The sequence below is a fragment of the Copadichromis virginalis genome, linkage group LG3 (assembly GCF_057382275.1).
Source record: "Copadichromis virginalis isolate Kocher_CV1m ecotype Utaka linkage group LG3, C_Virginalis_male_GT1.1, whole genome shotgun sequence".
NCBI classification, from domain to species: Eukaryota; Metazoa; Chordata; class Actinopteri; order Cichliformes; family Cichlidae; genus Copadichromis; species Copadichromis virginalis.
The window spans coordinates 12,230,981-12,258,614 of NC_140620.1; the positions used below are offsets into that span (position 1 = coordinate 12,230,981).

At 43.9% G+C, this 27,634-nt stretch overlaps 2 protein-coding genes across 2 annotated transcripts; both read left to right on the forward strand.

The window, feature by feature from the left end:
• Positions 1-5,665: 5,665 nt before the first annotated feature.
• LOC146712813 (zinc-binding protein A33-like) lies at positions 5,666-7,816 on the forward strand. Its single transcript, XM_085452637.1, has one exon. The coding sequence runs from the start codon at positions 5,669-5,671 to the stop codon at positions 7,088-7,090; it is 1,422 nt and encodes a 473-aa protein (XP_085308763.1). The 5' UTR covers positions 5,666-5,668; the 3' UTR covers positions 7,091-7,816.
• Positions 7,817-21,445: 13,629 nt separating this feature from the next.
• Positions 21,446-23,144, forward strand: LOC146712814 (nuclear factor 7, ovary-like). Its single transcript, XM_085444593.1, has one exon. It carries the CDS (start codon positions 21,446-21,448, stop codon positions 22,835-22,837), a length of 1,392 nt encoding a protein of 463 aa, XP_085300719.1. The 3' UTR covers positions 22,838-23,144.
• The last annotated feature ends 4,490 nt before the right edge of the window (positions 23,145-27,634 follow it).

Here is a 27,634-nt window from a genome sequence, read left to right on the forward strand (position 1 = left end):
GACCCCCTCCGTCCGCTCCCGGGAGGTTATAGTATGACGTGTTCTGACATTACTCTCTCCCTGTCATTTATTTGGCTCAAAACACATATTAACAAATTGCTCAGTGATGAACAACTACTCAGATCATTTACCTAAGCAGTGTGCTTTGTCAAAACAAAGTGTGTGTTCATTACACTGACATTCTGTTCTGCAATTGTTATTTACTTGTATTTTATAATTTGACTTTACATACTGCTGGGTGGTTTGTAAAGTTTACAATAACTAGTATTATCATTATGCTATATTTTCAAAAATACATAATAATCTTAAAGGAATGCCTTGGAGTAGAAAATAGTAATGCTTTATTAAAATTTAAAACTAAAGTACAGTATTTGAATGTGTGTATTGTGTCTACTGTTTGTTAACTCACCATATTCATAATGTGTTTGTGGGGTTAGGGGTGTGTGTGTGTGTGGGTGGGGTGGGGGGTGGGGGGTTAGGGTCTTTAGGCTTTGGCCCCCACCCCTGCCACCAGTATATTTTTAAGCAAATATTTCTAACTTTTATTTGAATATTCAGTTTCCTATCTTCTCTTAAAGGGTAATTTCCAGGTATCCCGCCCTCCCCCTTCGCACACACATGCACACAAAGAAAACACAGAGTATAATTCACAGCCTCATTATAGTGAATAAATATTTATGCCATTTACACCACCAAACTTAGACTGCTAAGAATGAAGAACCTTTTGTTCTTTAAAGAACCATTTGTAATAGCTGAAGAACCATCCACAAAATAAAAAAGGTTCTTTGACGTATGATGGTTCTTTAAAGAACCATGAAGACATCTGAAGAACCATTTAAGAACCATAATTTTTCTGAGTGCAGTGGAGGTGGTGAGTGACAGGAGAATGGCGGCTAAGCTGTCATCCCTGTTGGACAACGTCTCCCACCCCATGCAGGAGACTCTGACAGCACTGAGCAGCTCCTTCAGTGACTGCAGCACCCACCTGGGGGGCTCTTCAACTGGTGGGGAAGATTGTCACATCTTGCAGGAGCTTTCCTCTCCTCAGGGGCTCTCTCTGCAGGAGGGGGAGACACAGGAGAGGTGGAGGAAGATCTCAGCCTGGGTGTTTATTGTCTTATGTAGTCTGGAAGAAGAGTGGATGGTGGGGTGGGTGCAGTTTTCTCTGTGGTGGGGTTGGGTGGACTGTCCCGGGCTCTGTGGGGCCGGGAGGCGCTGCTGCGCTGGGCCCCGGTCTGGATGGGCCTGGGCCCCCTTTCCCTGGTGGGTCGCGGAGTATGGGGGTGCCTACTGGGGTCAGCGGGGGAGCTGGCCCCAGGGAGGGGTCACTTGCCCCTCCCTTCCTTCCCTCCCCATCTCCAGCTGCCTCCCTCTTCCCGCTCCGCCACAACCACCCACACATGCAGGACCTTGGAGTAGGGGTATGTCACCAGGGTGCAGAGGAGGCCCCCCCCCGTCCCCCCCGTCCCCCCCGTCCCCTTCTGGCTGCCTCTGCCTCAATTTTATCCCACAACTTAGACATTCACATTACTCACACTCTCATTACACATACATATAGGATCTTGGGGGTGGGCACGATACACGGAACCCAAAGTACCATCAGGGTGTACACCCCACCCCTGGCGTCGTTGCCCACCTCTCAATGTTAAATACACGTAGACATTGAGGGCCAACAGGAGGGACCATGCGCTTACCTGCTGCTCTCTGGCAGGTAGCTCCATGCCCTCCTGGGTTTTAAATGCACCTTAGAACACACATGCATCAACACTACAATGAGCGGGTGGAGGGAGGTTTGGAGTCTTCTCTCACCCCCATTCTCTGCGACCTGCTGGAGCGGGGGGGCTAGGAGGAGGAGTTGGCCGTCCGACTGCGGTCTGGAGTGTGGGGCCTCCCTGCTGCTGCGGAGTCGGGGCGGTCTGCCTCCCCCCACCGCAGGGAAAAGGGTAACACCACCTGGGTCTGGGTGCAGTTCCCCCCCTCCAGGGGCAAGGGTACCTAGACCCGGGGCTTAGAGTACGCTTGGGGAGTGTGATCGTGTGTACAGCGTCTCTTTATGTCTGTCTCCACGTTGGTTGAGTGTGGAGTAAGTGTATATGAGAGCATGAGGGTGGGGATGGATGTTTGTATATGTGTGTGCCTGTTGGACAACGTCTCCCACCCCATGCAGGAGACTCTGACAGCACTGAGCAGCTCCTTCAGTGACTGCGGCACCCACGGTGTGGGACGGAGAGATTTCACAGGTCTTTCCTCCCCACTGCTGTCAGACTCCATAATAAAGACTTTAACTGATCAAACACACACATCCACACGTGTGCAATAGCAATAACACTAAGTGCAATACTCTTTTCTGACAAAGTTGTATTTTTACTCAGTTGTATACAGCATGTGTATTCTATTTTTATCCTATTGTATATTTTATTCTATTTTATTCTACTGTATATCGTATTTTATTTTATTCTATTCTGTATAGTTGTGTAAAGTATTTTAGTCTTATTGTATTCTATTCTACAGTAAAATATGCTGTGGGGCTGTGTGGACAGTGCAGGGAATGGGAATCTTGTCAAAGTTGAGGGACACATGGATTCCACTTAGTATCAGCAGATTCTGGAGACCACTGTCCAGGAATCAGTGACAAAGCTGAAGCTGCGCCAGGGCTGGATCTTTCAACAAGACAACGACCCGAAACACTGCTCAAAATCCACTAAGACATTCATGCACAGGAACAAGTACAATGTTCTGGAGTGGCCATCTCAGTCCCCAGACCTGAATATTATTGAAAATCTGTGGTGTGAATTAAAGAGAGTTGTCCATGCTCAGAAGCCATCAAACCTGAATGAACTAGAGATGTTTTGTAAGAGATGTTGAATGTTGTGGTTGAATGTTTTGTAAAACATTCAACCACAATTCAGACTCTCATTGGAACCTACAGGAAGCATTTAGAGGCTGTAATTTATGCAAAAGGCAGATCTACTAAATATTGATTTCATGTCTTTTTTTGTGCTGCCCAAATTTATGCACCTGCCTGATTTTGTTTAAACAATTATTGCACACTTTCTGTAAATCCAAAAAACTTCATTTCACTTCTCAAATATCACTGTGTGTGTCTCTGGCCGCTATATCTGTGGGGATGGTGTTCACTCTGTGTTGGAGTGTCCTGATGACATCCAGTTTGTGCTTGAGTGTTTGATAAGTGTATGTGTTGGTTTACTGTACACATCAACTTTTGTCCCCTATTGGTGATGGAAATCTCACAGTTTAGGAAGGCTAACCTGTCATGTTTTCCACATTCTCCTTGGTAAACCTGATGTGTTGGTCCACAAAGTTCATGTGATCAGTGAATACCTGAAACAATGACTTGGGTAGGGTTTTCCTGTTAGTGTCACCTGTCTATGAATGATACTTGATCTCAGTTTCCTGAAAATAGTGTCATTTGAATGCTAGCAAAAGGTATGGTCTTCCCAAGCATACTGATAGGGGAGCCTTGTTGTATGTATGTAATGTCCCCGATCTAATAACACCAGGAATGCACAGAGGACACACACAAATTTGGATTCATAGTTATTATTTAGCAGAGGTGGGACCAAGTCATTGTTTTGCAAGTCTCAAGTAAGTCTCAAGTCTTTATCCTCAAGTCTCAAGTCAAGTCTCAAGTAATGTCAGGCAAGTCAGAGTCGAGTCTCAAGTCACTGGTGTAAAAGTCCAAGTCAAGTCACAAGTCTGAAACTTTGAATTTCAAGTCCTTTCGAGTCTTTAAAAAAAAAAAAACGAAAAAAAGCATGTTGCAGTTATATGCTAAATGTAAATATTAGACCATGTAATTTTTTAATCTGTGTTTTTCTCAACACATGACAAAATAGTGAACTTAGAAAATATACACAAATTGTGAAATTGCACCTCTTTAAAATGCAGCTCAATTAAACCTAGCTCCAAGAATAATTTTCACCGACAGTTCTGAGATAAGCTGCATGTTATTCTTGGATGCGGTTGTAGGACCGGCTTTGAAATCGCATGACAAAAATATCATACATAAATAAATGATATTTTTTTTAAAAATATCATTTAAAAAAAAAAAACTGCATCACCAACGTAGCCTTGAAAACATTTGCTAGTTAGATGAAGTCAGCTATCTCATCGTAGCATATTTATATGCATATTTATAATCATACGGTTCTTGGAGTGAGTGCATACACTCATGAAGTTTAGTAACTTCAGGTCACTGCAACAAGCCCAGGTACAGTTTACCGACGGATGGGTACAGGACCTTGAAATGCACCGTGTAGAACGAAAGACCATCGTACGTATCATAAGTTTACCAGTCTCACAAATTGTTGTCATAAATACACATTCCTTAACCGTTTATTAATAGGACCTTTGAGCTCAACGGTAATTAATTAGTAGTGGAAATAATTTCTGGTAGCATCACAGAAATGTAGCAGTGACAATAATACTGTATGCTGTAATCGTACTGGGCAATTAGTGATACAAAAAACCTGTTTTACCCTGTGAATAAAAGTATATGTTTTTGTCAGTGTACCATAATAACAGAAGCGAAACGCAATATTGTGTCAGGACAATTCACTATTTATGCACAATAAACACAATAAATAAAGGAGCATAGCGCGACAATTTCTGTTCAGCGCCAGACTTGCTTGTAACCTATATCACCAATTATGTTATGAAAATGACGCATTAACTACAACAGAAGACTGACCTTTGTGTAAATGCTTGGAGCAGACTAACCTGTGAGCTGGAGTGTTCTGGGACGTTATATTTGATCTTTGAATGGCTGCAATCCAGGCCATCCGTCACGTCTTTGTTACTTCGGAAACATGGCTCGAACAATTTCTCTTCAACGACGTAATCCGATAACAACCGATCTCTTTACCCGTCGGCTTCCCGTGGCTGTCATGCGACCGGCTATTGCAGTTAATAATACAACAGCTTCTTGACATTTTTGTGTTTCTTTTTATCGCTGTGTGACTGATTTTAATTGAAAGCCTGCGTGCGCTAGTACCTCTTGCCACGAGTTCCCAGAATCCTTTGCGGTTCTACCCGTGAATGACGTCACATTTTCAATCTCTATATAATATGCATGTTAAATTTTATATTTGGGGTAAAATATCAAGTCTTTTCAAGTAAACCGGTTCAAGTCCAATTCAAGTCCCAAGTCATTGGTGTAAAAGTCCAAGTCAAGTCACAAGTCTTAGAACATTTTTTCAAGTCAAGTCTAAAGTCATAAAATTAATGACTCGAGTCTGACTCGAGTCCAAGTCATGTGACTCGAGTCCACACCTCTGTTATTTAGTTAAGACAAGAAAATACACCGCTGTTCAGGATGAAGCAACAGCATGTATGGGAGGAGGTGGATGAGACTCCGCCTCTGACCTTACACAAGTGCTGCGACAAACCAGGAAATAAGCTGTTCGTCTTTCTCAGTAAAGGGAGACACACAGACGATCAGTGAGTAGCTGTAGCTGCACGAGTGAGTGCAGCGACAGTGGAAAACTCCAACACTGCTGCTTCAAGCTGCTGACGCTCCACACACTGAATGTGAGTTTGAGCAAAAACACGACTCAAAGGAAGTTTCAGTGAAGGTGGTAGAGGAGGGAGGGGAGCCAGGACTGACTGTACTTCCTGTCTGCTGTTTTCAGCTTCACTCACAGACTCAATGGCTTCCAGATCAGAGGAGGATCTCTGCTGTCCGGTCTGTCAGGAGGTCTTCAGAGATCCTGTTATTCTGTCATGTAGCCACAGCTTCTGTAAAGACTGTCTGAAGAGACGGTGGAGAGAGAGACCAACACACGAGTGTCCAGTTTGTAAGGAAATATCAGTGGATGATCCACCTTTAAACCGAGCTTTAAAGAACCTGTGTGAGTCGTTCTTACAGGAGAGAGATCAGAGAGCTTCAGAGGCTCTCTGCAGTCTGCACTCTGAGAAACTCAGACTCTTCTGTCTGGACCATCAGCAGCCAGTGTGTCTCATCTGCAGAGACTCAGAAAATCACACCAATCACAGATTCAGACCCATCGATGAAGCTGCACAACAACACAAGAAGGAACTTCAGGAAACTCTGGAGCCCTTAAAGAAGAAGTTAAAGGTTTGTGAAGAAGTTCAAGTGAAGTTTGATCAAACAGCAGAACACATTAAGGTCCAGGCCCGACACACAGAGAGGCAGATTAAGGAGCAGTTTAAGAAGCTTCACCAGTTTCTAGCAGAGGAAGAGGAGGCCAGGCTGGCTGCACTGAGGGAGGAAGAGGAGCAGAAGAGTGGGATGATGAAGGAGAAGATGGAGGCTCTGAGCAGAGAGATAGCAGCTCTTTCAGACGCAGTCAGAACCACAGAGGAGGAGCTGAGAGCTGAAGACGTCTCATTCCTGCACAACTACAAGGCTGCAGTGGAAAGAGTCCAGCGCTGCCCCCTGCTGGATGATCCACAGCTGCCCTCAGGAGCTCTGATAGACCAGGCCAAACACCTGGGCAACCTGACCTTCAACATCTGGAACAACATGAAGGACATGGTCTCCTACACTCCTCTCATTCTGGACCCAAACACTGCTCATCCAAACCTCATCCTGTCTGAAGATCTGACCAGTGTGAGAGGAGGAGAGAGGCAGCAGCTTCCTGATAATCCAGAGAGGATTGATTATTACATTTCTGTCCTGGGTTCTAAGGGTTTTAACTCAGGGACTCACAGCTGGGATGTCGAGGTTGGAAATAATACAAGCTGGATGCTTGGTGTGGTAGAAGAGTCTATTCAGAGGAAGGGAAACAAAGAGTTTGGATTTTGGGGTGTGATTTTCAGTTTAGGTAAATACTCAACACGCTCACCATCAGCTCCTTTCACTGCTCTCTCAGTAAAGAAGAAGCTCCAGAGGATCAGAGTGAATCTGGACTGGAATAGAGGAAAGCTGTCGTTCTCTGATCCTGATACTAACACACACATACACACCTTCACACACACTTTCACTCACAGGATGTTTCCATTCATTCAAACTGGTGATGAAGTGAAGGTGTTGCCGGTGACGCTGACGGTGTCAGTGTCAGCGGCACCATTAGCAGATCAGGTCAGTTCAGGATGGTTTTTTTTCTAATGTGCTTTCCTGTCAGTGCTGCATGTAGCCAAAACCCCAAATATTTCAAAGATATTCTTTTTGTCCTTTTTAACATTGTGCTCTAAAGCTTCTGTGACTATAGCTTATTCAGTTCAAAATTTTAAGTTTATTTGTATTGCATGACAGCAGTAAGCTACAGCACAAATGGTAAAATCTGTTTTGGATTGTTTGTTATCTTATATGGGTACATGCTGTATTAATTATTTTTTTGTTCTTTTTGAGTTTTTTGGCCTCCGCTCCAGTCTTTCTGGGTTTGAGTGAAAGAGGAGGTTGAGCTGGTTTACAAGAAGAAGCCAATAAAATGGACTGAACCATGTCTTGCGATCACACAGGGGGGGGGGATGGTGTTCTTCTTAAACACACACACACACACACACACACACACACACACACACACACACACAATTTTTAATAGTTTGGACCTTTGTGTTTTTGGCTTATTGGTCCCTAATAGTGCTGTCCACCTTTTCACATGGAAAATCATTTCACTGTTTCTCACTGAATGACTCCCCAAACTAGATTTGAAATTCTATCAAGTTTCTAATCATTACAAGTGATTCATGTGTCTATTTGATGTGTAAATGGAGATGATTTAGTTTGCTGGGATATGGACTGACATGTGTTGAATGGGAGGAGCAGTTTGTTGTTGTCTTCTTGTCTGTTTATGACAACAATAAATATGTTGTTGAAACAATGATTCATGTTTAACTCCATATATGAAATGTTTCTGATCTTTGAATTCTGTTTGATTAAAGACTTTCTTCATGACACAAATGAGATTTCAGTGTATTAATAGAACTAAATAAGCTCAGAGTTGAAAGGCTGGAGTATTATGTAAAAATTATAAATTGTTCATCAAATTGCCCTGCGACAGACTGGCGACCTGTCCAGGGTGTACCCCGCCTCTCGCCCTATGACAGCTGGGATAAGCTCCAGCGCCCCCCACAACCCTGAAAAGGATAAGCGAAAGCGAATGGATGGATGGCTGTTTATAAAATAAATAAAGCTGTGTGTTATTGTTTTAATATATACACGATGCAAATTTGCTCATAAATGGGTTGGCGCTTCATGTTTTCAGAGTCAAGAGCTTCATTCAGTGTTAATGTTTGGATTTGAAATATTGCCGGTAGACATAGAGTGCAGAGGGTTTTTCAGCATGCTTACACATACACCAGTGATGGCTTTTTATAAGTCTCTGGGTCACAGAGTCCAAACAAGATGTCCTGAACTGGGCCTTAGAATAAACTGAAGGATAACATTTGATAGTCAAAGCTACACAGGGTGTGTTTTTGTGTCCATGTTTCTCTTATTTCAGGAAAAGGAACAGGAACTGCCAAAGCAAATTAAATCTTTCTAAACCACAAATATTTCTTCTTAAATATTTGAACACAACAACAGTCAAATAGTGAAAAATAGGAAGTAAGCATGGTGCTACTGGAGTCGTGTGTGTCAAGACTGATTTCAGCAGGAATGGAGAGAGGGAGGAGGACGGGGCTATGGCCCCCCCACACTCCCTAGCAGATCATTACATGGAGAAACCTTTGGAATGCAAGCATGCTGATCCACACAGGTATGCACACATGGGTATTCACAGACGCGGACTAAAGCTTTCTTGGCTGCTGCCTCAAAGCACACTGTGCGCTGTCTATCTTGCGTGCTGCACAATATCGTTTATTACTTAGTAAATACTGATATCTATGACTAGCTAGTTTATTGTGATGGTGCTTTGTTTTCTCTATTATTATGTTGCTCTTTGTTGTTTGCTGTCTCCTCTGTTTGTTTTTGTTTGTTTGTTTGGTTTTTTTTTTTTCTCCATACAGGTGACCCAGGAGTTTTTTTTTTTTTTTTGTCTCTCTTCCCCCCCCCCTTCTCACCGTCTCTTCTCCCCTTTGGTTTTCTTTCTTTCTCTCCCCCTCTCTCTCTCATTCATTCCCCCTGTCCTATTTATTAAAAAAAAAAAAAAAAAATGACAAAGGATGAACTGAAGCTCTGCCATCACGTAATGTCGCATACTGCTGTTTCTGATGTCATTTAGAAAAAAAAAAAAAAAAAAAAAAAAAAGGAATGGAGAGAGGGGAGAGTAGAGTGAACAGGCATTGTTTAGAAGGGTTCAGCAAATCTGAGCTGGCAGCAATCGCTTCAGAGTGTCAGGTCAGAACACTTGCAACTTTTCAGATGCAAGAGGAACAAACTGCCAGAGTCCAGGAATAAAGTTGTCATTCTTTATATTTCAAGAATGGGCCCCATGGGTGGGCGAGAGTGTGGGGTGTGAGTGTGTGTGGTTTGGTCTTATGAATGCACACACATTGTCGGTTGTGCGGCTGCCGTTTGTCTCTAAACTGAAGCTGCATGTGTGCACATGAGCCAGCTTCAAACTTGGCAGTTTTGTGTCTGGATTAATGCAGGAAGATGTTAAATATTTGAAATACTGTATTTGTGTTTCTGATAATATCTGTGAATACTGGATTACTAAAGATCAGAAAGAACTGCGTTTTTCCACATTATTACTTCTGTTTTTATTTGCCAACTTCAGAAATTATTTTTGAGAATAATAAAAGAAATGTTTGAAAAGAAAAAATGTAAACAGTCATGGATAAATAATATATGATGACAAGATTATATTTCTAAAGGAAAAAGCTGCTGTAATGAGAAAAAAAAACCATTTGGTTCTGAGCACAATTATCTGTAGTTTGTTTTCATTGAGGAACACTTCTGCATTGCAGAGACAACCTTGTTTGTCCTGACAACTCCTGTGTGAATGTAGATGAACATCAAAGTGTCAGATAGAGATAGACCACATGTAGCTGTAAAAAATATTACTTATACTCACTGTAGAGGATCCACAGGGACACCTGATGACAATGTTTAGAATCAGCAGCTTATTTAAACCATTTACTAGCCACCAACATGAGGTCATGACCTGAAATAGTTTTCCAAAAGTCTTGATGGAGTTCCCAGAGATGCTGAGCACTTGTTGGTCCTTTTGCCTTCACTCTGCGGTACATCGCATCCCAAACCATCTCAACTGGATTTAGGTCAGGTGATTGTGGAGGTCAGGCCATCTGGACAATAAGTCTCACTATCTGTTTAACAGATAGGTTATGAAGTTACAATTCCCCACTGTTTGTATTTGTATGTGTGTAGAACATATTTGTGATGCTATCCGTTATGTATATATGTGTATATGTGAAGTGCATTGAGGGTCTCGAAAAGCGCTTCACATATACATATAAATCACACCCACATATAAATGGAATCCATCATTATTGTTATTATTATTATTATGACACAAAAGTGACATTACTAAAACATGTTATCAATACATAAAATAAAGAAATATCAATCACAATCCCCAACAGTGTCACCAGCAATGCACCTCCACACCATCACACCTCCTCCTCCATGCTTCACAGTGGGAACTTTGGTGTTAAGTGATGTGGTTGAAAAGTTTGAGTGCGCCTAACTTTTGTGATGGTGCGCCTAAGAAAAAAAGTTAGGTGTACCAGTGCAACCATGGAAAAACGTTAGTCTAGAGCTCTGCGTCTGCTTGTTGCTTTTTCTTAGTAGTGGTTTCTTAGCAGTTGTTTGACCATAAAGGCCTGATTCACAGTCTCCTCTGAACAATTGATGTAGAGATGTGTCTGCTACTGGAACTCTGTGTGCCATTTACCTGGGCTCTAATCAGAGGTGCTCTTACCTTGTGATTTCTGAGCCTGGTCACTTGGTTGAAATTATCCTCAGCAGCAGAGTTGACTCTTGGTCTTTCTTTCCTGGGGCGGTCCTCATGTGAGCCAGTTTTTGTGGTAGCACTTGGTAGCATGGTTTTTGTGACTGCATTTGGAGACACATTCAAAGTTTTAACAATATTCCGGACTGACTGACCTTCAGTTCTTAAAGTAATGGTGGACTGTAGTTTCTCTCTCGCTTGGGGCAGGGATAGCTCAATAGGTAGAGTAGCTGCCTCATGATTGGAAGGTTATGGGTACAACCCTACTGAACAGCTATCCTGAGGTACCCCTGAGCAAGGTACCATCCCTACACACTGCTCCCCGGGCGATGCATTGGTGGCTGCCCACTGCTTCTCTAGGCGAATGGGTTAAATGCAGAGGAGCAATTTCCCTACGGGGACTATCACATACAAATTATTATCTCTTTACTTAGCTGATTGGTTCTTGCCATAATATGAATCCTAAGACTTGTCAAATAGGCCTGTTAGCTGTGTACCAACCTGACTTCTGTGCAATACAACTCATGGTTCCAACCCCATTAAGAAGGCAAGAAATTCCACAAATAAAGCCTGACAAGGCCTACCTGTGTAGGGAAAACCATTTCAGGTGACTACATCATGAAGGTCACTGAGACAAGGTGAAGGGGTTCAGGAATCTAAATATATATATATATAACATATAACATCGACTAACAGGTGTGATGAGATGAGTGAGTGCACTTCCTGTCAGGAGAATAATGGTAGTTCAAGCCAGAATGATACACAGGATAAAGCTCAGACCTTTGTTAACCGTGTAGATTAAGTTTTGGTTGGAGGTGGAGACAACGCTCAGCAGAAGCTAGCTTCAAAGTAAAACAGGAAACTCACAAACTGTTTTACAAACACAAACTCAGGGACACGAACAGAACATGAGGGGGGAGAATACAGGTTGGAGTAATAAACCACTGAACACCAGAATCAAACCCTGAGAACTAATACAAAATCAGAAGAAACTAGAAAATAATAACAATAAACTCAAAGCAATGGGTCACTGACCCAGGACCATGACACATAGTGGGCAACAGAGCATTTACTTTCAGCTTCTCTGACCTTCATATACTGACCTGTTCACTATGATCATAACACCTCTATTCATTTATATTTTGTAGTGCTCATTATTCATTTTTCATTGTTTTTACTGCTTTAAAGAGAGTGCAATGTTTTACAACTTTAATGTAACACCATCCACTCATTTTGACACTATGTGGCACCTAAAAGATGAAGGTAGCTGATGTCCACAGCTGTGCAAACACATGAGTGAGAATGAAAGAGACATAGGAGAGTTCACCTATAACATGAGGAGACATGTTACAGCAGAATGTGAGCACAGAAATGGATGATTCTGTCTTCCAGCAAGAATCAGAGGACATGAGTGGACGGAACAACTTTTCCTAATCTATGACTAATGATTTGACCATTTCTGTATTTGATTTGATTTGATTTGATATTTTGGAAGGGTTGGGTCGGGACTGCTATCACTCAATGCCTCTAGATCAAAAAGTGTATAATTCCCATTTAACATGTGTGTATGTGTGGCAACGCAAGGGAGTGATGATGAGAGGGTAAAAAGGGAAAGCAATCATGATGCACGCACACTAGGGTGGTGGTGTGGTGACTGCAAGCTCAAAAGCTTTACTGTTACAAGGAAAAACCTGAAAGCACCACCCATATTACTGTATATTGTACATTTTATATATATATGTTTTTCTCTATGTTAATACTGTCCATATGTACATAGCGCTGCAGAAGTGTACCCCCCCAAGCATGTTTACACTGAGTAGGAGATGCTCTGTATCTCATTGTACAACTGTATAGTGACAATAAAGGCATTCTATTCTATTCTATTATATTCAGTCACACCCACTTTAGGCTTTCAGCTTTGAATAAGGGAAACAAAAGTTTTGAATATATCCAAAACATGAAGACAGTCGTCCTCTTCACCCTCTGTAGTTACTGTAGAAACACACTGGTGATATACAACAAAAGAATAAACCGAATCTCCAGTTTAAAGCAAACAAACTATCCAGTAGTGTGGGTTGTGCTATAGAATTAAAAAATCAGTGCCTTCAAAACACATTAACAAATTAACATTAACAACATTATTTTTCAAGGGACCTTAAAACCCGAGCAATAAACAAAGATTAATGCTAACTAGTACCCATCACGTTATAGAGCTGGGCACTCCCTTAACCACACGCAAAGCAGAATAAACAAAGTGGAAAAAAAGGGAAGGGCAAAGCAGTAGCTCTTCTGTAACACAGCCCAGAGTAGCAGTAGTGGCTCCGCTGAAAGAAAATATATAAGTGCAAACCAGGTATCTAGAATGTGCAATAAATTGTGCAAAGTCCTGTTAAAACATTTACACTGACCATTTCCAGTCAGATGATGGGGGTGTGATTAGGCCTCACTGAAAGTAGAAACCTATATTTAATAGTCTTTTGTGCATTACTGCACGCTTTGGATAGAACTGTTCCCCCTTTGGAAGGCCATGACAGAAACTGTATCCCATGTACTAAACCCATAAATACTCATCAACCTATATTATCTCAGACCAGGGCCAACAGTTTGTATTCTCTGTATTTAAAGGAGCCGTCAGACAATGGAATTTCTAGAAGATAAAGACTTCGAAACATCATCCCTAAAACTACCCAACTTGAAAGAAAGGATGAACCATTGAGGTAAAGATTCTTTCATATGTTGTTCGGCTCAGAGATTATTAAATCTCCGTCAGGGCCGGCGTACAATCGCAGATTATGTAATAGAATTTCGGACCGCAGCTGCAGAGGCAGGCTGGCCGGGTCAAGCCCTTCAGGAAGTTTACCTCTGTTCACTGAATGAAGCTATGAAAGATCAAATGGCCTCACCTGACAAGCCAGCCACCTTTGAGGCGTTAGCCTCTCTCTCCCTTTGTATTGATAATTGTCTGAGGGAGAGAGAGGGAGAAAAGAGTTATAGTTACTGATGTCCTCATGTGATTCACAAGCCCTGTCTTCTTCTCTCTGTGTCATTAATCATAAACCAGGTCACTCACTTATTTCAGGCGCTTGTTGATTCAGGCTGTGAACATAACCCCTTGATTTGTATCTGGCTAGTCAGTTAAATATACCTCTCCTGCCCCTGGATTGCCCTTTTCTGGCCAGTGCTAATGGTAACCATAGAGAGACGCTGCCTTTCTTCATCATCTGTTCATGGTTCAGGGTTCAGGGGTGGCCGCTATTTATCATGACCTCCATCCAAGAGGTTTTCAATAACAGTAAAGCCCTGTCACTTCCACCATTCCACGACTGCACCATAAAACTCCTTCTCAGTGCCAGTCTACCCACCAGTCACCAGTACAATCTGTCAAAACTAGAATGAGTTGCCATGGAAAACTTCAATGGGTGCAGGGTTTGTTTTTGTAGGGGAAAAGGATGACTTGCATTGCCCCTGACTTTCAGGGCCTCAAAGAAAAAAAAACATAAAAAAATACCCCCTTCCACTCATCAGCTCTACATTTCAGTTGCACAATATTCACCAAACTCCACCTCTGAAACGCATACCATTCTGTTCATGGTGTGCCAGAAATAAGGCACAGACTCTGCATCCTGCGTGACTTTTGTAGCCTTTATTCCACACCTCACAGGCCATGGTCAAATATAATATTAGACTTTGTCACTGGTCACCCATTTCCTCTGGGAAAACAACCATGCTTACCTTCATAATCCCAGAAAAGCTCCCCACTGCTTCCTAAACCGCAAAAACACTGGTTGAACAGGTATTCAGGTTACATGGGATACCTATGGAAATAGTGTCAGACAAGAGACTACAGTTTGTTCCACAGGTCTGGAAGAGGTTTTGTACGGCCCTAGGGGTCTATTATCTCAGTTTGGGATATCTCCCTCAGGCTAATGGTCAGACTGAGCGCTTCAATCAGGAGCTAGAAGCCACGCTCTGCCGCATCACTACCCATATCAGTGCGCTGAATCTTAGCTTTGAATGTCCAGTATATTCTAATCAGTGCAATTTAAGCATTCACTGAACCTACAGTATCTACACCTGTGTGGCAAATGTGTGGTAAAGACACAGATAATGAAATTTAATTATTAATACAATATACATCATGAAAAACAAAAGCTGAAAATGATTCAGTTCAGTACTTTTCTCTGTATGCTCTGTGATTATAAAGGCCTTAAATTCTGTGATATATACTGTAAATAATTTTTAAATCAAATCAAATCAATTTTATTGTCACATCACATGTGCAGGTACATTGGTACAGTACATGTGAGTGAAATTCTCGTGTGCGAGCTTCACAAGCAACAGAGTTGTGCAAAATACAATAACGTAAACAAGCAAAATACAAGAATGGCTACATCTGAAACTAATAAATATATGTACAATATATAATAGTATATGCATTTCTGGATGTGTATACTAAATGGGGCGATCGTGGCTCAAGAGTTGGGAGTTCGCCTTGTAATCGGTAGGTTGCCGGTTCGAGCCCCGGCTTGGACAGTCTCGGTCGTTGTGTCCTTGGGCAAGACACCTCACCCGTTGCCTACTGGTGGTGGTCAGAGGGCCCGGTGGCGCCAGTGTCCGGCAGCCTCGCCTCTGTCAGTGCGCCCCAGGGTGGCTGTGGCTACAATGTAGCTTGCCATCACCAGTGTGTGAATGTGTGTGTGAATGGGTGGATGACTGGATATGTAAAGCGCTTTGGGGTCCTTAGGGACTAGTAAAGCGCTATATAAATACAGGCCATTTACCATTTAAATGTTTTTCTACGTGTGTGTGTATACACATTTTTTACAAATTAAATAGAGTAAAAATAAAATAAAATATATAAAAATATACAGAGTTGAGACATGTGCAAAACAGTGGCATTACTGTACAGTGTGTAGTGCATAATGTTGAAGTTCCAGTAGTGAAGCTGAGGTGTCTATGAAGTGTTCAGCAGTCTGATGGCCTGATGGAAAAAGCTGTCTCTCAGTCTGCTGGTACGGGACCGGATGCTGCAGAACCTCCTTCCTGATGGAAGCAGTCTGAACAGTTTATGGCTGGGGTGACTGGAGTCCTTGATGATCCTCCCCGCTTTCCTCAGGCAGCGCTTCCTGTAGATGTCTTGGAGGGAGGGAAGCTCACCTCCAATTATCCGTTCAGAGCACCGCACTACTCGCTGGAGAGCTTTGCAGTTGTTGGCGGTGCTGTTGCCATACCAGGTGGTGATGCATCCAGTGAGGATGCTCTCAATGGCACAGTGATAGAAGGTCCTGAGGATGCGGGGGCTCATGCCAAATCTTTTCAGTCTCCTGAGAAAGAAGAGGCGCTGCTGCGCCTTCTTCACTGTTTTGTTTGTGTGTACTGACCACGTAAGATCCTCAGCCAGATGTACTCCAAGGAACCGGAAGCTGCTCACTCTCTCCACAGCAGCGCCGTTGATGGTGATGGGGGTGTGTACTTCTCTGCACCTCCGGAAGTCCACTATCAACTCCTTTGTCTTTGCGAGGTTGAGGGTGAGATGGTTGTCTTGACACCAGTGGGTCAGGGCGCTGACCTCCTCCCTGTAAGCCGTCTCATCACCGTTGGTGATAAGACCCACCACTGTAGTGTCGTCCGCAAACTTCACAATGATGTTGGAGCTGTTAGTGGCTGTGCAGTCGTAGGTGTAGAGTGAGTACAGGAGAGGGCTCAGTACACACCCCTGTGGAGCACCAGTGTTCAGTGTGATGGGGGATGAGGTGATGCTGCCCAGTCTGACCACCTGGCGTCTGTCAGACAGGAAGCTAAGGATCCAGCTGCAGAGGGAGCTGCTCAGTCCTAGATCCTGCAGTTTCCTGTCCAGCTTCGAGAGAACGATGGTATTGAATGCTGAGCTGTAATCTACAAACAGCATTCTCACATACGTGTCTCTCTTCTCCAGGTGTGACCTCTGTCACACCTGGAGAAGAGAGACACACCTTTTACAGAGGTCTTAAAGTACTTAAATCACTGCTGATAGTCTGGTTGTTTATATTTTCACGTTTTTGTGTCTGTAGGGCTGTTTGATGACGATTTGGACTCCTCTGGGAGATGAGGACACACCCACATCTGTTCCATACTGCAGCCATGGATGGTGTTACAGGTCAGAGTCAGCTTTGGGCCATCAGATGCACACACTAGAAAACCAGCACCTGGACTTCATGCAGGAGAGAAAGCCTAATCCAGCAACTAATCCAGAAGTTAATCCCTGAGCAAACAGGAAAGGGAAATGGATTTTGAAATGCAGTTTATTTTTTTGCCTGTCCCATTTGGTTCTTTAGCCATCAGAATTGTTGTCTGAAGACCAACAAGGATACCCAGTGGATTTACTTTGCCAAATGGATCATCGTGGCATTGCCGTATTGGTCCATTTGATCGACCTTTGATTTTATTATTTATTATATTTTATTTTCAGATGTTACAGACGGGACAGACATGAGTGAGGGATAGGAAAGGGAGAGAGAAAGAGGAAGGAAAAGAAAAACAGAAGGGGAGAGGGACAGTGAGAAAGGGGGGAGGAAAAAAAATCTCCTGGATCACCTGTTGAGAGAAGAAGAATAGAAAACAAGCAAAAAAACCCAAAGCAACATACTAAACACAACACCATCGCATTAATCTAGCTAAGTGTAAACAGCAGTAAATACTAAATATTCAATGTTGTTGTGCAGCACGCAGGACAGACAGCGCACAATGTGCTTTGAAGTAGCAGCCAAGAAAGGTGTAATTTAAGTCTACGAACAGTGAACACCCATGTGCATACCTGTGTGGATCAGCGCGCTTGTATTCAAATGGTTTCCACATGTAATGGTCTGCAAGAGGATGTAGCGAGCCATAGCCTCGTCCCCCAGGGCATGAAGCAGGCATGGAGGAGATCCAGGCCCCAGACATCCAGAGGCCCCAGAGTGCGAGAGCCCAAGGAGGACCACCGGAGGGGCATCCGTGCTACCCTCATGGGAAGGGCTGAGGATCCCCAGACGAGGCGTCACCCAGTAGCCACCGAGCAGAAGCTAGAGGGGGCTGCACCGGCATGCCCGCCGGCTCTGCCGGCAGCCAGCTGTGCCAGAGTGAACCGAGCCGCAGGCCCAGAGGCCAGAGGCCCGAGGGCCCCCCACACCCCGGAGGAGGCCTGACCGAGCAACAGGCGCCAGGCCCCGCCAGGTAGCCACCGGGAGTGAGCTGGTACATACCTGAGCGCCCAGCCCCGGACACCAAGAACCACCAATGCACCGACCCCTGAGGGCATCAGTCACCGGCAGGGAGTGTGGTGAGGGGAGATAGGCCTTGGAGGGCCTGGGAGTTCCCAGAGAGGTGGAGTCTAAGACCCGACCTGACATATAGACACAGACAAACAGACCAACGTAAGGACTGACATAAATGGATATGTACACACAATCACACTCCCCAAACATACTCTATACCCCGGGTCCAGGTACCCTCGCCCCCAGAGGGGGAAACAGAACCCAGAGATGTTACCCTTCCCCCCAGGGTGGAGGCAAGCAGACCGTCCCAGGCTCCGCAGCAGCAGGGAGGCCAATCGGACAGCTAACATCTCCTCCCAACCCCCCCGCCCCGATGGCTAGCAGAGAACGGGGGTGTGTGAAGACCCCATACCTCCCTCCTCCCGCTCATGTGTAGTGTTGCTGCGTGTTGTTCTAAAGTGCATTTAAAACAAGGGAGAGCATGGTGCTGCTGCCAGAGAGCAGCAGGTGTTAGCACGGCCCCTCCCGAGAACCCTCAATGTCTACATGGATTTAAAATTGAGAGGTGGGCACCGGCGCCAGAGGTAGGTTTGAGTACACAGACCGTCCACTGGACACCGTTAACGTGCCCACCCTCAAGGCCCTATATATATGTGTGTGTTATGAGAGTGTAAGTAATGTGGATGTCTAAGTTGTGAGATAAAATTGAGGCACAGGTGGCCAGAAGGGGACAGAGGGGGAGGGGGGGGGGGATGTCTCCCCTGCACCCTTGTGACACACCCGCACCCCAAGGCCCTACCTGTGTGGGTGAGTGTGGTGGAGCGGGAAGAGGGAGGTAGCCGGGGATGGGGAGGAAAAGAAGGGAGGGGAGGATGCCCCTCCCTAGGGCCAGCTCCCCCGCTGACCCCAGTAGGCACCCCCGTCATCTGGTACCCACCAAGGCAAGGGAGCCCAGGTCCATCCAGAAATGCAGTTTATTTAAGTGCAATTCAAAAATGAATTTACAAATGCAGAATTTATTCTACAATTCATTATTTAAGCACAGAAATCTTTATTTCAATGCGTGTGGCTCTTGTGGTCCTCCATATGACTCAGCAGGTGGGGGTAAACGCAGTTTCTGAGTTTGACTTCGCCTAAGGAATGCAGAAATGACTCCGCTATGCTCCGGATGGGGGGGGCAGGATGCCCGATATCCAGCCCAATCCTGGAGTAAACTAAAAACAATGAGTTGTAAATAAGTCATTTAACAAAAAACGTCTTCATAGGATAATATTTTTTTCTTGATGCAAAAATGTCTATTGTTATTTTGTTAATTACATATGTAACGGATGTAAAGGAGGTATTTGTGATTTAGCACAGGTGTTATTCTAGAAGGGAAACCCTCCTCAAAAACGAACGGAGCAGTGGGGCCGCCAAGGGAATGCACTGAATTAAAAACTGTATAATTAAAATATAATTTATTATACAAACAGTTAAAAATGCAAAAGAAATTAAAACAACCCTGGCTAAGGGGTAACACAATAAAAATCCATAAAACGCAACATTAAAAGTCCAGTGGCATCCGCCACGATATAAAAGTCACAAAGAACTAAAAAAGCGAAGTGGTGTAAAAGGGAAACCCAGCGGAGTCCTCCCTTTCTCCAGCATTCCGCGTCCCGGTACGCTGGAGAAAGGGAGGAAGCGGCAGTCACTATTCTTTTCAGGCAGTATTCAGTCGTAAGAAGGGGATAAGTCGAAGACTTACCCCGGGTGGGCAGAGCTCTCAACTCCACCCGCCGCTTCTTTAAAACTGCAAATCGGCACCAGCTGTCTCGCCGCCTCTGCTCTCCCGCAGTGCACAAGCTGGGCTCTTGCTGCTACTGCCGTCCGCCTGTTCGCTCCGCGTCCCTAGTCGCTGGTGTTGTATCGTCCTCCTGAACGCCAAGCTCCAACCCTTGGGCTTGCAGGCGCCGCCGCCTGACACCACTCACTCCTGCCCGTCTCTCAAGCCTCCCCTCAAGCCTCTGTGGTCTTCCAGGCCCTCTTATTGGCCCCCGGGACCTCCCAGGTGTGATCAGGTTTATAATCAGGTAGGGGCGGAGTCTTTCCAGGACAAGTCACCAATAAATACCATAAAAACATGCAGTAAAACTCATACAAATAAACCATTGTACAATATTAAAATATTAAAAAGGTAAAACACAGCAAACATAGTAAAAAACCTAGATAACTTGTCCCTTTCTACCCCGTGACATATAATGACTTGATGCTTAATGTTATAGGGATATTATAATGAACATGGTAAGCTGAAAGACAATGTCTAACATATACGGTAATCCTGTTTTTAGATGATACACAAATGTCTTTTACGCAGTTTAAAGTATTGATTGATTAATTTGCAGTGGTTTAGTATTGAATGAAATACCTATTAAGTCCTCTTTATTTTTAATCATGATGTAATTATAATTTTAATCTTAACCATTGGTGCAAATGTTGTGGAAAATAAACACTAGAATTCAGGATTTTTTTCATTATTAAGTGAGGGTGCCAAAGTGATGTAAAATCAATGTCAAATTTGAAGATTGATCCGATATACAACTCTAACATTGTTTCAATATTAATTGAGGATGCAGAAGTGATGTAAAATGAATGTCAGATTTCAATGTTAATTGAACGGAATTGCCTGATATTGATTTAACATCATGTCAATGTCTTTTTGCTATCTGCGCTCTGCTTTCACACTCACATTTTTGGAGATAAAATATCTTTTAGGAGCAGGCCTACGCCTCCAAACACTATCTACACAAACATATCTGTATATGATCCCCCAGTTATACAAGCTGTTTGTTCTCTTTTTCCTGCCCCACCCTTCTTCCGCTTTTGAATCCTTTCACTTCTTCACTTCTTATTAGTACATCGAGATCTACCAGGTCCCCCGCCAGTCCCCTCCAAGGCTTTTCCCAAATCGTAGCTCAGTTCATGTCTAAGAGATTCACCTTTGTCTGCTAAAATTGCTGTCAAACCTAAAATGAGAATGTGGGCCGAGCTAAGTGAAATAAGTGGAAATTTAATGAAGCTCCGCCTTCTCACGTCACTCACCTGAGAGAAATGAGGAAACAGGCTGTTCCTCTTTCTCAGTAAAGAGAGATGCACAGACGATCAGACTGAGCTCAGACCAAACTAGCAGCTTCCTCTGAGTGAGTCCAGCTACAGGAGAGAAAAGTGGAAAACTCCAACACTGCTGCTTCAAGCTGCTGACGCTCCACACACTGAATGTGAGTTTGAGCAAAAACACGACTCAAAGGAAGTTTCAGTGAAGGTGGTAGAGGAGGGAGGGGAGCCAGGACTGACTGTACTTCCTGTCTGCTGTTTTCAGCTTCACTCGCAGACTCTGGAATGGCTTCCAGATCAGAGGAGGATCTCTGCTGTCCGGTCTGTCAGGAGGTCTTCAGAGATCCTGTTATTCTGTCATGTAGCCACAGCTTCTGTAAAGCCTGTCTGAAGAGATGGTGGAGAAAAAAACAGATACGTGAGTGTCCAGTTTGTAAGAACATATCTTCAAAGGATGATCCACCTTTAAACCAAGCTTTAAAGAACCTGTGTGAGTCGTTCTTACAGGAGAGAGATCAGAGAGCTTCAGAGGCTCTCTGCAGTCTGCACTCTGAGAAACTCAAACTCTTCTGTCTGGACCATCAGCAGCCAGTGTGTCTCATCTGCAGAGACTCAGAAAATCACACCAATCACAGATTCAGACCCATCGATGAAGCTGCACAACAACACAAGAAGGAACTTCAGGAAACTCTGGAGCCCTTAAAGAAGAAGTTAAAGGTTTGTGAAGAAGTTCAAGTGAAGTTTGATCAAACAGCAGAACACATTAAGGTCCAGGCCCGACACACAGAGAGGCAGATTAAGGAGCAGTTTAAGAAGCTTCACCAGTTTCTAGCAGAGGAAGAGGAGGCCAGGCTGGCTGCACTGAGGGAGGAAGAGGAGCAGAAGAGTGGGATGATGGAGGAGAAGATGGAGGCTCTGAGCAGAGAGATAGCAGCTCTTTCAGACACAGTCAGAGCCACAGAGGAGGAGCTGAGAGCTGAAGACGTCTCATTCCTGCACAACTACAAGGCTGCAGTGGAAAGAGTCCAGCGCTGCCCCCTGCTGGATGATCCACAGCTGCCCTCAGGAGCTCTGATAGACCAGGCCAAACACCTGGGCAACCTGACCTTCAACATCTGGAACAACATGAAGGACATGGTCTCCTACACTCCTCTCATTCTGGACCCAAACACTGCAAATCCATATCTCATCCTGTCTGAAGATCTGACCAGTGTGAGTTATGGAGGAGAGAGGCAGCAGCTTCCTGATAATCCAGAGAGGTTTGATTTGTTCTGCTCTGTCCTGGGCTCTGAGGGCTTTAACTCAGGGACTCACAGCTGGGATGTTGAAGTTGGAGACAGTACACGGTGGTTACTGGGTGTGTTAGCAGAGTCTGTGGAGAGGAAAGGAAACATACTGTCTGGATTATGGGAGATATTGTTTGATGGAAGTAAATACTACAAACACTCACCATCAGCTCCTCTCACTGCTCTCTCAGTACGGAAGAAGTTCCAGAGGATCAGAATGAATCTGGACTGGAACAGAGGAAAGCTGTCGTTCTCTGATCCTGATACTAACACACACATACACACCTTCACACACACTTTCACTCACAGGATGTTTCCATACATTGAAACTGATGGTAAATTGAAGGTGTGTCCGTTGAAGGTGTCAGTGTCAGTGCAGCAGATGAGTTGAGGATGATGATGTTTCTAATGTTGTTTCCTGTCAGTGAGTTGAAGCTGTTAAACTGCAGCTGTCCTCCTGCTGCCTCGTTGTTCCAAAGCTCTTTGTTTCTCTTTTAGTTTCACTGTTTCTTTCTGTTTCTGCTGTCCACCTTTTCACATGGAAAATCATTTCACTGTTTCTCACTGAATGACTCCCCAAACTAGATTTGAAATTCTATCAAGTTTCTAATCATTACAAGTGATTCATGTTTCTATTTGATGTGTAAATGGAGATGATTTAGTTTGCTGGGATATGGACTGACATGTGTTGAATGGGAGGAGCAGTTTGTTGTTGTCTTCTTCTCTGTTTATGACAACAATAAATATGTTGTTGAAACAATGATTCATGTTTAACTCCATATATGAAATGTTTCTGATCTTTGAATTCTGTTTGATTAAAGACTTTCTTCATGACACAAATGAGATTTCAGTGTATTAATAGAACTAAATAAGCTCAGAGTTGAAAGGCTGGAGTATTATGTACGTGCTTCACTGTCAGGATCTTCAGGGGGATTCAAAGTCATGAGATAAATTAGTGTTGACAGGGGTAAGGAAAAATTTCTGAGCTTTATTTACTATCAAAGCAGTGCGTGTCGTCCACCAGAGGAATATCTCCGACTGCTTCACATGAAAACATCAGCAGAAGTTTGTAATGACTGAGCTGAATGTTCGTTTGCTATTTTATCTAGGGATTGAGAGTAACGAAGTTTCTATTCTCTGTATGTCCTGTACATGTGGCAGAATTGACAATAAAGTTGACTTTGACTTTGACTTTGTTTAATCAGCTCATTTGTCCTTCATTTACAGCAGAAGAAGAACTGAAAGTGTGTGTGTGGATTCAGAGCGCTCACTGTCAGGACAAATAAAGGAGGGAAAGGGATTAAAAGGAGCAAAGCGCTGTTTTGGAGCCTTAAAGAGAATTTACATTTCCAGTCTGAATCCTGTAAACTTCACATAATGATCCAACATGAACCTGCATTCACAATCACTTCCTGTGTGCTTTAATTCAATGTCTGAGGAGAAAATCAATCTCATTTCCATTTCTTTTCACCCTGCTGAGACTGTCAGCAGGGTGATATTAATATAAAAGTGATATTAAATAAATTCTAACAACAACTGATCAAGTTTAAACCTGCTGCTGTTGTTTAGCATGACATCCACTGGTTTCTTCTTTCTGGCGCAAAGTGGGCGATAAACAAATAAGAGAGACAGGACTTGCGACAGAAAAGCCGATCAGCTGATCATTGATCAGTTTCATGATTGAAGTAGAAACAGGAGAGGGAGGGGGAGAGAATGAGATAAGATTAGACAGCTGTGCAGCAAACACACAGAATAACTCCAGCTTTGTTTCTTTTTCATTGTAGCTGAAGTACGGGACATCCCGGTTTCCTTTTCACCTCAATACGAAACGCGTAATATTTTCTCTGAATATGAGACAATTCCATTTTTAGGGGATGGTTGACAACTCTACTAATTAAACATCTAACATCAAAATTTAACATCAGTAACATCATAGCACCCACCCAAGTGTATAAAAACTCCTTCATGCTAGCTAGTTCCCAGTACGAAAAAGTCAGCATACCAAAAATAAACTACACCTACACTTGGTTTATATCCAGTAGCGGTTTTTGATACGGGCGACACGGGCGGTTGCCTGGGGTGGCATCGTGGTCGGGGGCGGCAGCAAAAAGAAAAGTGTTGCTCGTACTCATGCTGCCCCGACAGCCAGCGCATTTTGGGGATGGCATAGGCACCGATCGGTGTTCTTACAGCCATTTGCTGGGAGTAAGGGTGCCCTTTATTTGCGAGGTTCGCCTGCTGCTTGCGGCACAGGGAAGAGATGGCGGGGCGGTGGGGGATTCTCTGGGTGGCTGGAGCAGCATCTAATAACCAGCCCGCAAAATAAAACAAAATTAAAACAAACCAACAAACATGAAAACACCATACATTATAATACAAACTTGTTTGTTAGGTTTTGTATTGTTGATTGTCATTTATGCTTAGAAATATCTACTTATATATGCTTAGAGTTTTATAATTAGTTTTAGATTGGTAGAGGTTTGATCCTTGATAGTCTGCAAACTTTGTGTGCATTAGAGAGCACTCTGGGAGCATGGGAGAGGTCGTACCTTGTCTTATTGTTTTATGGTAGGATAAACGTATCTATGTCTGTTTTAGTCTAAGAGCCTTTTGTTTAGATGAACTGCTGGACTTCCAGACCAGCAGGTTTAGGGAAGTCATTTATGGGGTCATACTCTGACCCCCCCCCCCCCCCCCCCACACACACACACACACACACACACACATACACACACACAGGCAAGGTATTCTTTGTTTGTATTTAGATGTCATATGTTAATGAACCTATGCATATTCATGTAACCTCAATAAAAGAGCAGTGTTATAGGGCAGCGGACTAGAGCAACTGGGGTCAAGCGAAGGAACGGCGTTTGTCCGGTTCTCTCCCGTGCACGAGAAACATGAAGAACTTTGCCTACTCGTGTCTTGCTTGCTGTGTAATTATATTGTCTTCAACGTTCCAGCGAATAGGTTCAAGCTACAAACCTATCATTAATTGGTCCTTCGAGAGCCGGAGCCCTGGAGTCGACATTCACCGAGGGGAGAAGAGACACGCTGAAAGACTGACGTCAGCCAGGAAGTTCCTGTAGTAAAGTCCCGAGACGTGAGAATTTGTCATCGGGCCGGTGGATTAGCTGTCTGTCTTTTCTCCTCGATGAATGACGATTGGCGGGATTCGAGGCTGATATTACACCCTAAGCAACGCTGAGTAAGTTGAGAGAGCGACTCTATAACCGCAGAACTGGGTTAGGGTCCCGGAAAAGAAGTTTTGGTAAAATCGCCCAAGGGCCCAAGGGGTTTGTGTCCCAAGCGTCCCTTCATTGGGTTTTGTCGCGCAACTGGGTTAGTGTCCCACAACTGGGTTAGTGTCCCACAACTGGGTTAGGGTCCCACAACTGGGTTAGTGTCCCACAACTGGGTTAGGGTCCCACAACTGGGTTAGGGTCCCGAAAGATTGGGTTAGTGTCCCGAGCGGTCCGGTGTGAGTCCGGGGTAGGCCTATTTTGTGTTGTTGTTGTTGTGTTTGAGTGTGTTTGTGTGAGTGGGTGCGGAGCAGAACACGTGGTCTGTGACACGGGCTGTTGTTGTTATCATGGGTTCCTAAGCAACCAAGAGTGCGTCAGTGGGTGACAGACGTTTATGCTGGACTTCGCTCGGGCAGCGCAAAGTATTTAAATAAAAGATAGCGACGGCTCCTTAGCTGCACGGGTTCACGCGAGTACAGTCGCGCGGGTTTCACGCGGACCTGAGCCGTGCAGTTAATCGCAGGCTTATAATCAAAAGAGAGCGATGCCTATGCCGTGCGGTTTCACGCAGGCAGGTGCAGCTCAGTGACTGCGCGGGTACACGCGAGTCCAGGAGCTCCACGGCCGTGCGGGTTCACGAAGGCTGGGGAAAGTTATAGGCCTATTTTGTGTTGTTTGTGTACATCTGTGTCAGTTGTCAAAAGTAATCTGCATTAAGCTTAGGGTTGCTCAAATTCGGTACAATGACATATGAGATGAAGTAAAAATAGGTAAATATTTAAACTAATGATGTGCATAGAGGCACTTGACCTGTGTGAAAGACTGTCGTCTTATTATGAGCCATTGCTGAGATATAGAGCACACCTATGAAAACAACTAATATGCTGAACCCTGTATGAAGCAGCTGAAAACTACATGATGGAGAAGCTGAATTGAATATGAAAGTGCAAGTCTTTGCCACTGTGTGGGGAAAAGCACGCAACCACTGTGTGAGGTTGCATTGCGGTCTCTTCTGAGCTGATGAGCAAGCTACACATTATCAGATCGAGAGCTGTCTGAGAGCTCTTCAAAGACAGGGAAACAGAACTATGATAACTGTGATAACTGGAGTGTGCAGCGTTTCTGTGAGTTCAGCTTCTTCTTTCAGATGCGCAGCAGTTTTTCTGCATCTTGACTCATGTGTGTAGAGTGTTCATAGCATCAGCATCATGTTTTTGTTATTTGTTTTGTTGGGTTGAAAATAATTAAATAAACTTGTGATCATATTTATGGATCACCATGGCACATGCCATTGGCCAAATGATTTATTTACATAGATGAAAAAAGTGAGTGTGAATGTGTCTAACGTCACGGTGTTTTTGTGCGCTGTGTAAAAGTAATTGCCTCTGATTGTGAGAGCGGTGATTCTGCAGGTCACCAGCTATTGTAAAGGGAAAAAAAGGAGTAAAAAAGAGACAAAATTTACATTGTAGATGAAAAATAATAATAGGAAAAAGGTTTTGTGTTTATCAGCCAAAAACAACTACAATCTCATTTTCTGCTTTTAAGAAAGGATTGTTCACAAAAACTGAATCAGACCTGAATCAATTTTCCACATGCAGCGGTCGGAAGAAAGTTATAGTTTAACCCTTTAAGACCTACCATAGAACCAAGTCTGCCACAGCTTACTTTATATTTTTACATACTGTCATTTTTGGGAGCATTTCAAGTTGCTATACATCAATACAACTGTTATAGCAGTTGGGAAAAGCAGAGGCGGTGGTGTGTGTTTCATGATCAACAACAGCTGGTGTGATTATGCGAACGTGCACCCGGTCAAATCCTTCTGCTCACCGGACCTGGAGTACCTGATGATTAAGTGCCGGCCATTCTGGCTACCGAGGGAATTTACAGCAGTGATTATTACGGCTGTTTACATTCCCCCACAAGCCGACACTGACCGT

Coding starts and splice junctions, on each gene's coding strand:
- LOC146712813 (XM_085452637.1), top strand. CDS start 5,669: ATGGCTTCCAGATCAGAGGAGGATCTCTGCTGTCCGGTCTGTCAGGAG.
- LOC146712814 (XM_085444593.1), top strand. CDS start 21,446: ATGGCTTCCAGATCAGAGGAGGATCTCTGCTGTCCGGTCTGTCAGGAG.